The following is a 12333-nucleotide window of genomic DNA, read 5'->3' as shown; positions in this document are numbered from 1 at the left end:
AGTCTCTGTGTTGCTAACATTGCGAGCTCTCATAGGCAAGTGCTATCAGCTGAAAAGGTGTGCAAGGTGCAATTCTGCATTTGGGTATAGTGATTGAATTTTTTTTGTTACCTGTTAACCATATTGTTGATGTGCCTAGAATGAGCTCGTGGGCAGGCATATTTTGCCTGCCCACATCACGGCGACTGTCAAGCGTCCCTTCCCATTGCTCACTCACTTGCTCTGTTCAGCACCTTATATGCGATGTCTTTCCCCAGGAGCCCAGCACCTCTCCATACCACCCTCTGAGCCAGGGTGGCAGCAATGATCTCGCCCTCTACTCATCACCCTCCATGCCCAACATCTCCCTGGGGCGACCCCCCGTAGCCACCAGCTCAGCTGTGAGTGCATCTGCTATCCTCCTTCGTGCCGGGCTGCTTGGTTTATCCAACTTTCCGCAGTCTTTCTCACGTGGACTTTGTGCTTGCGGACATTTTTACCTGTTTCATTTTTAATGCAACTGTATGCATGTGCAGTCACCACTGTGGCTCAGTGGTTATGGCGCTCGGCTGCTGACCCGAAAGACGCAGGTTCAACCCTGCCACGATGGCCTCATTTCGATGGAGGCAAAATTCTAGAGGCCCGTGTACTGTGCGATGTCAGTGCACGTTAAAGAACCCCAGGTGGTCGAAATTATCCAGCGCCCTCCACTAAGGCATCCCTCATAGCTTGAGTCACTTTGGGATGTTAAACCCCATAAAAGCAGCATAGGTTGGCAAGCTGATCCAAAGAAGCTGCAAGAAGGCAGTAGTACCCGTTTGCATATGCTGGCATGCACAGCTTTTGATTGCGAGCAGAGCACACCGAATGAAACTAAAAATAGTATAACTGCTAAATCGTTGTTTGCGGTAAGGAGCCAGCAATCCAGAAGTTGTTCGACTGGTAAAAAAAATCAGTTATGTCAGTACTTTATGCCATGGATTATGGTAATAGGCACGTGCTGCTTTGAAGAAGCTTCCATCAATGACTACTCTATATTTAAGTTTATCTCGGAGAAACACGCATTGTATTATTGGCGATTTTCACAAAATCGACACCACGTTGCAGTGGCGTCACCAATTAGTCTAAGAAGGATCGGCAGCACTCAGGAAGCGTTTGTTTCTTCCTTTTTGAGTGCTTTGTCAGCGCATTCAGGCGTTGTCATAGTTTTCCTATAAAAGTATTTGTGATGTCCACGATATGTAGACACCTCACACTGCTGCCGCACTGCATCCCGTCTATGGAGAACTTGCCTTACAGATTTGCGTTGCGTGCTGCTGCATGCAGCAAGCACTTTCCAATGTTGTCCCTGTGGCAAAATGAAAGCTTGGCAGCACTGCTACTTGCTTTTTTGTATGTCTGTGTGTGGGAAAACTTGGAGGTATCATTCCATTTTTTAACCACTGCTAGCAGCCCTAAGAGAAGGCAGCTTTGGGTGCAGAAATTGCGGATTGGCAAGTCAGTTACTGCGTCGACGGGTCATGTGTTTGCGGCATTTTCAGGGAGATGACTTTTGTCCAGGCAAGGACTCTGAACCATCATAGCTTTTTTTTTGTTTTAATTGAATGACTAGGGCGATAATTGTGGCTGGTCGTTCTAATTGCTGTCATGATGCAACCATAAGGCTTGCAAAATTATACCTGTTTGTAACCCAAGCTGCAGTTAAAGCACTGACTTTATATTTTTTCCTCGCTTTATTTTTTTCCTGTTCATTCTAAACACTGATGTATCACGGTCTGAAGTATAAAGCCTCAAGACAAAGAGACTGAAGTGACAAGAGGAGAGCACATTTGAGAAAGTAATAGTCAACAAGCAAGAAAAAAATTTAAATAACTGGTGGTTTAGCATTGCTAACTACAAAATATTGTGCAAAGTAGGTTTTTGCAGGTGGACACCAATGCCACTTACCTGAAAGCACAATTGAAAGTGCATTTCCTATTGTTTTGTGACTTGTGCACAGATAGAATGCACAGTGCGAGAGTGTGTTGCAGTTTAACATGAGGCATAATTAGCTGTGGCGATAGCTTAGTGTTCTCGTGCAGTGGTCAGTGAAGTTGACTTGTTCGCACTGCCGCAGGTTTGGTGCACAGTCACAGCAATATTTATTTTATTTCCCGAGGTTGGCTAAGGTCACCCGCATTGAACGTCTTGTTTATTTCTTGCCATTTCCCGCATCACGTGACTAACTTTAGAGGCTTCGCCGCTCACCACCATTTTTTCGGTTATGAGGCCAATAGTGCTCTCGCACCAGAAGTGCCGAGGCAGGTTGAGTTAACTCGCTGGCAAGGGGTAGGTTTATAAGATAGACCCAATCAGTAAATTGCACTTCATCCGTTTCACCCCTGGAAATTGGATAACTGGCAAGTGAGAGTAGGAACAGGAGCCTGCATCCACTACCCATGCTGTCGTGCCTGATATCAAGTTCATGCCGCAGCCTACAGACGTGAGCAGGCTTTTATCAAAGCACTCGAGCAGTCTTCTGCAGAGTAAATGAAAACTTTACAGCAGGTGCTGGTTTTTACAGTCGGTGCTTATGGTGAAGCAAAGATGCATAGAAATAAAAGTAAGGAATGAGCATGCTGTCCTTAACAGAGCATTTTCATGCTGTGATTAGTTCCACAGTACACTGCTCCAGGGCTCTAAACAAGTCTGCTTGAATTTACATACAAGATACACTGCTCCAGGGCTCTAAACAAGTCTGCTTGAATTTACATACAAGAATGTTGCTTGCTCGATTGAAGTGATGGCTGCACGTTAATGCTACCGGTATTCAGCTAGCTAAATCGAAATCCAAGCACATGACGATCGAAAGAGAAACTATCGCAAACCATTCAGTGCTGGCCAAAATTTCGCAAAGCCTTGTTTACTTGTAACAATATTGCAGTGAAACCGAGATGCGCTCGCATTTTTCTTGACTTTCCTGCTGTATAGGAACTCAGTGCTGGTGCACTTGACATCGATATGAATATCCTGGAGGCGGGCGATGATTGTGTGTGGTTCCGCTTGCACATTTCCGGTTGCCATCTCTGCTCGACTACAGCACTGCCTGTAGTTCGTGAAAATCGTCAATACTGTCACATGAAGATGTGATGCATGAGTAGTGTCACCTTGGCAAGCTGTTAAGCTCTTTGTACGACATGGACTTATTTCTGTCTGCTGGGCACTAAGCATACTTGTCCCTTGCTGCACTTTCAGGATGGCAAAATTCTCAACTCAGTGTCTGAGGCCCAAGTGCGGGCCATGGCAGCTGCGCGCCTGGGAATGCCACTCACCTCACATGTGTTGCACTCATCACTGCCTTTCTGCTCACCTCTGCCAGGTAGGCTCCATTTTGTCGCCATTTCACTTTTTTTGTTATAGAAAAGAATGGCAAGGCTGTATCATAAAAGAAGCCTCACAGGATTAAATATCAGCCTATTTTCAGGTGTGATTTGCAGGTTGTGTCTTGTAGTTTTAAATACACGCATACATAGCACACATAAAATGAAATCTCATTAATTTCAACTCATTTAACTGGAATTTTCACTGTATTCAAACTGATGCTTTGGTCTCATTGGCATTGTTTATTAAATTAAAAGACTCCCCTCACCCTGCACAATTTGAACAAATACCTACAATTTGAACAAATTTTTGGTCCCCTTCAACTTTGAATATATATATATATATATATATCAGTTCGCATCAAGAAGCCTGTGCCTTCCAGCTCTTTTCTCAAGAACAGCGCATTGTAACATAGCTGCAGCTGCTGGCCCTCTTGCTTTGGTCCTAACATAGTTTTAAGCATTACATAAATCCTAGGTTGCCCTACTGCATTCACACGTCCTTCGCTGTTCCTGCTGCTTGTCTTAACCCAGCTGGTCTGGTTTTCCTTCGCAACCAGTGATAGACGGGGAATTCACACCCCCTACTAGCCCTGGCTACATCCAGCAGCAGATGAAAGGCCTGGAACAGTCGCCCACAGCACCAGGACATGTGCTGCAGGTCATGTACGCACCTCCACCGGGCACAGTCATTACTGATGCCCAGGTGGCACAAGCACGCCTGCACAGGTTAGTTCTCAAATGTCAGCATCTTCCGTGCTCTTCTTCCAAAGCACCTGTGACAATAGCAAAAGTGGATAAGCAGCGTCTCTGCACTCCACTGTAGTCCTGAAGCTAAATGGGATATACCAGGTGTTTAAAGCTGTGATGTCAAAGGCTCCTATGTTTAATGTTTTGCTAATGTATGTCAGCCTTTTCGATGTCATGAGTGTGGTTTATTGACTATACATGCTGCCTTCTTACTGCACAGTTTTTCACTCCTTGGCACTTTGCTTTGCCAAGGACCTGTGTTGTGCTTTAATCGAGACGCACTGTGAGGCTGCAGAAAAGGCTATTTCGTGACAATATAATAAATAGGCACAGTTATGGTCTGCAGATGGGCAGAAAAGTTGCCACTTACTTATTTATCTAATTCCTTTTTTTCCACTTTTAACCAGTAGCGCCAATGATATTGTCAAAATCTGGCAGAGGTTTATCTACTCGGAATTCATGTTGCTACCAATTGGATGAAGGCATGGCTGCTTGCAAGATCCGAAATAAAACTGATATGTCAGAGACTTGCAAACTCTTCATTTTCAATGTATTGTTGGTCTCTTGGGTATGTCATCACCTGTGGCCAAAAACTGTGCAGGTTAAAAGAAAAGTAAAAAAAAAGTTTTTTATATTGCTATCTTGGACATCTCTATCTTCCATAGCTTTTCTTCATTTGTGCTACTACCATGAATAAAATAACAGCCATACAGAGATTTACAATAAAGTTTAGAGAGCAATTTCCCCTATTTGTTGTCTGTTGCATACAGTTTGTCCACAGTCTCTTTGAACACGGTCGCTGTTGTTCGTGGCTTATCTTTCATGGTATTCGTGATGAAAAAGGGCTCCAGAAGCGCGGAAGCCAAAGGCAGTGTGCATGTTGAGCATTTTCCATGAGCATGTGTGCTTGACCCAGGACCATCCACCGTCCTCTGGGCAGGACCCAGTCGGCGCCGCTGCCCCTTGGACATCCAATGCTGCAGCCACAGGGGGTGCTGCTCAACGCACAACTCTTCGAGCAGCAGCAGCAGCAGCAGCACAACTTGCTTAAGCAGGTGAGAATGTGGCACAAGCACTCGGGACACTGCAGTACAGGCCCGTTATAACTGTGGTATACGAGTGGGCCCTCAACAGATCAAGTCCGTGTGTCAGCGTCTCAAGCCCCGCAGTGGCTTAACGACTGCAGCAGGACAGGGCAAAGTGATTTTGTTGGAAAGAGCACTGCCATTTGGCTCTGTTTGCTGTCTTCCCCATAGCCTGAATTGGTGCTGTGATGTCGGTGTGAAAACTAGCCTGTAGTGAACCCTGACATCTACCCTCCTGTGGAGCTTAATCACTGCCTTGTTTTCCTCTCAGCACATTCGGCAGACAGTGCTGACGCGAGCGGGCAGCAAGAGCCAGGTAGTGGAGCACGTCGAAGAAGAGACTGAAGCAGCCGTAGCACAGGAGATGAAAGACCAGCCAGAGGTGATTGACCTCACAGACTCGCGCAAGGGGTCGTCAGCTTCGTCCTCGGCTGCAGCGGAAGGCACGCCGCCCCCTCCCACCCCTGCCACCTTGCTGCAGCTGCAGCAGCGGCAGCGGGACCTGATCAACCGACACTCACTTCACCTTGGTGCTGGCATGGAAGGTGCGTGAAACTCTCTGTAGAGAATGTCACCTTTCATTCTTCTGCACTCACTGTCTTTCCATTGTTTCGTGGCTGCAGAGTCTCTTCAGCTTGTGCCTATGGTACAGTTTAAAGTTTGAAATACCCATTTCCAGCATCTTCCACAATTTTACTTGCCTATTTTAGCATCTAATGGTGTCAATCTGCTTATAGCACTTGGTTTAAGCCCTTTATGTTTGACTTCTACATCAGGAATGCGATATATTTGCTTCTCTGAAGGTTGGAAGTAACTGTGCACTCATGATTACTGAGATCCATTTGAAAAGACTTCCAGTAATGTTTATTTGAATTGTGAAATCACTGCATGTGAATGATGTGATGTTTTGATTCACCCCCATGTCACGCCTGTATTGGACAATGAATTAAATAATTGAGCAAATAAGGAAATAAGTGTACAGCTACATTTTCAGTGAGATGACCCTGATTTTTCATCATGCACTGTTGATCAAACCATCAAGCTTCGATTCTCATACAGAGAGCAATAATGGTATTATGGTATTACGCAATGGTCCGCAATTATGGTCCGCAATGGTATTATGAAACTAATTGAATCATTGAAAGTGTCATCGTCATCTGGCATTGATGGCTTGAACTCTAAAGTGCTAAAAAATACTAAAAACGTGGTTAGTGTCATTTTGTGCCATCTTTTTCAACAGTCATTATCATCAGGCGTGCTTCCGCAAGACTGGAAAATCGGTAAGATCGTTCCAGTCCCCAAGAAAGGTTCATCGTTTTCATGTAAAAACTACCGCCCTATTTCTCTTACGAGCATCTGTTCAAAACTAATGGAACATATTATTTATTCTCACATCGTTAAATTTTTAGTTTCGCTCAAGTTTTTTCATCCTAACCAACACGGCTTTCTAAAAGGACTTTCCTGTGACACCCAACTAGCCCTTTTTGTTAATGATCTTAGCTCTCATCTTGACCTAAACATTCCCGTTGACACGCTCTTCCTTGACTTTGAAAAAGCTTTTGATAAGGTTCCCCACAAAAGATTACTACTAAAACTTTCACGTCTTAACCTTACCCCCTTGGTGTTAAAATGGCTACAAAATTTTTTGACCAACAGAGAGCAATTTGTCTACGCCAACAAATCATCGTCACCTCTTTCCCCCGTTACTTCAGGTGTACCACAAGGCACAGTGCTTGGACCCTTGCTTTTTCTAATCTACATTAACGATCTTCCCTCTAACGTCAACTCGAACATCCGATTATTTGCCGACGACTGTGTAATCTACCGCCCTATTACCAGCAGAACTGACTCTGACACCCTCCAAACTGATCTAACCCAAATCGAAACTTGGTGCAAGCATTGGCTAATGTCCCTTAATATTACTAAAACATGCATGCTTTCTTTTCATCGCAGGCAATCCCATATTCCCTCAAAATATGTTCTTTTCGGTTCTGAAGTATCATCTGTTCTTTCCTGTAAGTATCTTGGCATCACCTTAACTCATACCCTAACATGGTCTTCGCATATCACAAACATCGCTAATGACGCTAACCGCACCCTTGGCTTCCTACGTCGAAATCTTCGTTTTACTACCCCTTCTATCAAATTATTAGCTTATAAAACATTCGTCCGACCTAAACTAGAATTCGCGTCAGCAGTATGGGATCCTCATCAATCTAACCTTTCTATAATCCTTGAAAAAGTTCAAAACCGCGCTATCCGTTTTATTTATTGTGACTACTCTTACTATACTAGCGTGTCCTCTTTAAAATCCAGAGCATCCTTGCCTAACCTTGAAACTAGAAGAAAAATAACTCGACTATGCCTATTCCACAAGTTCTATCATTCACCTTTAGGATCATCTATCATATCAACAGCTCATCGTCCTTCTAGCCGCAACAACCACATCAAGACCATATACCCACCCGCTGCAAGAACAACATCTCATTTCCGTTCTTTTTTTGTCGTATCATCTCGGGACTGGAACGATCTGCCGCCGGAAGCCGTACTCATTGTCAACTGCATCGACTTCAAAAAAAAGATTGAGGCCATCCTTATGTAATCAGCAATCTTTATGTATCCTGTAATCTTTATGTATCCTGTAATCTTTATGTATCCTGATCTTTATGTACTCTGTAATCTTTATATAATCTGCATGTAATCCGCCCATCCCTCATGTAATGCCCCACAACCGGGGCCTTTGAGGTAATAAATAAATAAATAAATAAATAATAATAAAGAGCAGTAAGAGGTATGTACACCAAAAAAATAATGGGACTTTATAATGCTTATAGCGAATAGCACAGTGATATGGTTCTCAAGCTCAACGCCTGTGCAATACGCTGCCCTGTGCTACCCAGGCTCTGCATTCACTCGGCACCAACACGGTGCGCGGCCGCTGTCCCGTGCCCTGTCAAGCCCCCTGGTGAGCCTCAGCCCTCCGGGCGGGAGCAGCAGCCCCCAGCACCAGTCGGAACTGGGCAGCCCCCCTCCTCCCCACGGGAGCCCCCCACATCGGATGACCACCGCTCTGGCCTACGACAGCCTCATGCTGAAGCACCAGTGCATCTGCGGCGACTACTCCAGCCACCCCGAGCACGGTGGCCGACTGCAGAGCATCTGGGCACGACTGCAGGAAACGGGGCTGGTGGCACGCTGCGAGGTGCGCTTTGATGCGAGGAACAATGTTCTGATCCGGTGGAATTATCCATAGTCCTCCTTGTAATGTGCTCCATCAAGCTACCTGAGGCACAGCTTAAGTATTGGCACACTAGTACTTGTAAATATTGTGTCGTATTTAGTGTCATATTTTACAAGTTATAATCTGGTCTTTTCATGTTGGGCAGGGCAGTGAAGGAGCTTTCTTTTTTTTTTGTGATTAGCCACTGGTAGGAGCTTTCAGGGAATATAGCTATGTTTAATATCTTCTTTCAAGATGTATTTGCACAGTGGACTGCTTCTCTACTGTGCCTTTGTTTTCATTAGTTTGAACCTTTCATTGCTCCCAGAATTTGAGCCATGTACTTTGATGCAAATGTGTTGCAAGTATACATTTTGAGCATGTGGTACCTCCTAAGTGCATTTTAGACGCTTGGAACTAGATTTCTATAAGTCTTCTGATGAAGTCTTCCGACCAAGTTGTTGTTTTTTTAAAAGCACCAAAAACGAATCATGAACTCTTCTCACCTCATGTGCGTCTCCCTTTTTGCAACAGAGGATCCGGTCACGAAAAGCCACATTGGAGGAGATACAGTCATGTCATGAGTAAGTGCCTGTTTTTGTCGCAAGAATAGCCAATCTCATTTTTGGCATACGAGAGCTTTGCTCTAGTAAACATGTGGTTGGAGCTTTACTCTCCTTGTCATTCTGCATGTGCAGTGAGGGCTACGCCTTCATGTTCGGCACCAATCCCCTCAACAGGCAGAAATTGGAAATGAGCAAACTCGGTAAGTCTGTCTTATCGATCAGGTATTGTTGCTCATGTTAATTTTTTTAGCATTCTCAACAAGCTTGTCGCGTGATGTTGCTTTAATATACAGTGATATATGTTCCCAGCTTATTTGCTTAAAAAAGAATGTTATTAAGATCAAACAGTGTTGTGAATTGTTAATTGAAAAGCATGTGCGAATATTAGATAATTTTGAATATTCAGTCGAGTAGTAAAGTATTTGTCTCGAGCAAATGATGTTTTTGGAACTCTAGCTTGCTGGCAGGTATTCAAAAATGGCAGGTATGAATGGCAGGTATTAAAAAAGCACAAGTGAAGCAGAAAGACATTATTGTTTTGCTGCTGGAGCTGTGAATGGTTGATGTAGACTGGTCTTCACAATCCTTTAACATCGGTAAGCTGGAGCACAAAAATTCAGAGTTGAGTGCTGTACAGCCAAACAGCGCTGCTGCTCATTTGTTTGGATTTATTTTATTCATGCTTACAGTTTCTAAGTCTCATTTGTAACATGTGGCACATGCTCCAGAAGGCTGTGTCCACCTCTACTGTTCTGCTTTTTTTTTCACTTAAACACTTTCAGGCATTCTGTGCATGTTGTCACTGCTAGAATGTGCCTGCTGATTAAATGGTTGGATATGTATATGGGTTAAATCAGGAAGGGTCAAATTCCTGCTGAAGTTCATTTAGCTCAGTCTGAGTGAGTTGAAAGGTATTGTGTTAGTGCGATGGTTGTCGTCCACGACGCTGATGTGTACCTCGTTGCTTCACCTCTAATGCTGCTGCTGCATTTTTCAGAGCTTCCAATCAAAAGCTTTGTGATGCTGCCGTGCGGAGGTATTGGTGTGGACTCGGACACCACCTGGAATGAGCTGCACACAGCCAGTGCAGCGCGCATGGCTGCCGGTTGTGTCACTGAGCTCGCCCTCAAGGTGGCCATGGGTGAAGCTAAGGTAACTGCATCTGCAAACATACTATTCTTTTAAAGCATGGAATGCCTTTAGCTCCCATTGCCGCTATTTCTGTTGAACTTGGGGATTAAGCTCACTTGACAAAGTTTGGGCCAAAGTCTCCTTTGAAACCTCCTTCGAGATCAGTCTGATCATGCCAGGCCGCCCTTAGCTTAAGTGCCAGTGAAAATGTCCTGCATACTTCAACTGGAAAAGTGGAAAGTTTGATAAGTTTGATGAAGTTGCTTCATACAACAAATCAAACTTTGTTAAATCAGTTTTCTTTTCAAAATTATTACTATGATGTACCTACTGTATGTACCTAAAGATGTCAGCATACCTTCTGGTCTAGATTTTGTGAAGGTAGAAAGCTATGCTGGTAGTGCTGAGCAGCGATAAATAGCAGCAGCAGCTTTCAGCTTTTGTATCAACTTTTGTCATCAACTGTCTTCAAGTAGTCCATTAGAATAAGGCTTTCACATTCTGTGAAATGCCTACAGTCTAGCAGAGGATGCTGATGCCACAGAGAAAGGATTTCATTCTTTTATGTCGTTTGTCACAAAAAATGTCGTTTGTCACAAAAATCCGTATTAACTGCAGGTAGCCATCCAAGTTAGAGGCAAATCTTTTTTTTTTTTTCCTGCACCCCTTCTTAGCAAGAAATTTAAGCAGGCTGGAAGTCGGGCTTTGCAGTTGTTGCTTCTCCTGGGCTGTTGCATACCGTATTTCTTTGCACAATGAATGTAGTTGCATAATAAACGCATCCGCTATTCTAGCTATCAAAATATAAATTCTTGCCAGTATATTACGCCGTATAATGAATGCACCTTCCTAATTTTTGTAGCTCTTTTTTTTTTTTTTTCTGGAAGAGAGGGGCATTTCTGCAGGGCCCGTTCTGCAGTTTGTCAACTTAACTCAATTTTGTGCATAGCGCACTTTGCCTAATTGGTCTACTTGCCCAGATGTGTGTGCAAGCCAGCAAGTTCAAATGTTCTGGAATGTTCGGACAGTTTTTAACGCGATAGTGTTAAGGAGTTCATGCTACAGAAAAGTCGGCGTCGGCATCGTTGGCCATGCAGAAAAGCAACCTAAAGGGAAGGTGGGGCAGGTAGGCTACGTGGCCTTGTGGTGTTATCACAACCTGCCCATCGGATTGTGAGCAAACTGCCCACTGTGGTAGGTGGCAGTTAAATTAATAATTGGCCACAATAGGTTGCTTGGGAAGAGGAACGTGGGCTGCGTAAGGCCCATTGGTGACAGCTCCTGCCATCGCAGGGCAGTGGCGCATCACTTAACCGCTTTCACTACTGTGCCAGGAGTGGTATAAAGACTCCCAGGGATCTATGTATGTTCAGTAGAGAACGACCAGTTCATTTATATGGGCATAAATCCATTAAGTTATCGCATCATGCCCTTAAGGCGGAGCTTTGTTCCTACTCACAGAAAAGGTTCTCAAAACTTATTGCTGCTCTGCCATTATGTGGCTCAAAAATTTGGTTTCATAGTTTTGTTTATTTTTTCCTCCTGACTAATGCAGATGGTTTTGCCCGTATTTGTCACATTTGCATGAACGGGCTGTAAATTGTGAGATATTTTCTTCGAAATATTGAAACAGTAGAGCTGTTCAAGATCATCTGCTTTCACAGCTCATTACTTAATCTGATCACCTAGCAGTGTTGATGTTTACTTTCTGTTTGCGTGTGTATCTGTACGCACACACACACATTTGCATGTCTATCCATGTCACGTGAAACATGTATTGCTGTACAGGGGAGATAGACTTTGTTGTAACTGTTGAATTCTTTTTCTTTTCTTATTCCATGTTCACAGAATGGTTTTGCTGTGGTTCGTCCACCTGGTCATCATGCAGAGTTCAAACAGGCAATGTGAGTGCACGAAAATAAATTCACGACTTGCAGTGGTTCTCTGTGTACAACTTCTTTGGTCATTATAACGAGTATGAAGAAATACACAGTGCAAGCACAACAAATTATTTTGCACTTACACAAACTGTGATGCTGTGCATGCATTAATCTCATCTGCATAAGGAGCAAAGAAGGAGGTGTGAAAGCACTGATTAAAAGGCTTCACTGAATAATAAGTGTGGTTGCTACTGTAGTTCGCATTGTTAAGTTGCATTTTGATGCATGGCAGCTAGGTGCATGCAAGAGTAAACTGTCGGTCTTTGTTTTTGGCCATTGTTAAATCCTTTTAGCAGCATAAAT

The 12333-nt window shown here is 43.9% G+C and overlaps 1 protein-coding gene across 6 annotated transcripts in view; it reads left to right on the top strand.

Moving 5' to 3' along the window:
• The window catches only part of HDAC4 (histone deacetylase 4), a 252546-nt gene that overhangs the window by 225366 nt on the left and 14847 nt on the right, over positions 1–12333 (top strand). For 5 of the 6 annotated variants that reach the window (XM_089543945.1, XM_089543942.1, XM_089543944.1 and 2 more), the window contains 10 exons: positions 258–380; positions 3214–3337; positions 3899–4067; positions 5005–5143; positions 5445–5718; positions 8074–8375; positions 8928–8977; positions 9092–9159; positions 9957–10111; positions 11939–11994. In XM_089543945.1, the coding sequence (XP_089400071.1) occupies positions 258–380; positions 3214–3337; positions 3899–4067; positions 5005–5143; positions 5445–5718; positions 8074–8375; positions 8928–8977; positions 9092–9159; positions 9957–10111; positions 11939–11994 (1460 nt within the window). The remainder of the gene's footprint in view (positions 1–257; positions 381–3213; positions 3338–3898; positions 4068–5004; positions 5144–5444; positions 5719–8073; positions 8376–8927; positions 8978–9091; positions 9160–9956; positions 10112–11938; positions 11995–12333) is intronic. The other variant, XM_089543943.1, reaches the window with a different exon arrangement.

Source organism: Amblyomma mixtum, chromosome 5 (assembly GCF_055824585.1).
Source record: "Amblyomma mixtum isolate Tamu chromosome 5, ASM5582458v1, whole genome shotgun sequence".
NCBI classification, from domain to species: domain Eukaryota; kingdom Metazoa; phylum Arthropoda; class Arachnida; order Ixodida; family Ixodidae; genus Amblyomma; species Amblyomma mixtum.
This window is presented reverse-complemented; position numbering and strand designations above follow the sequence as displayed.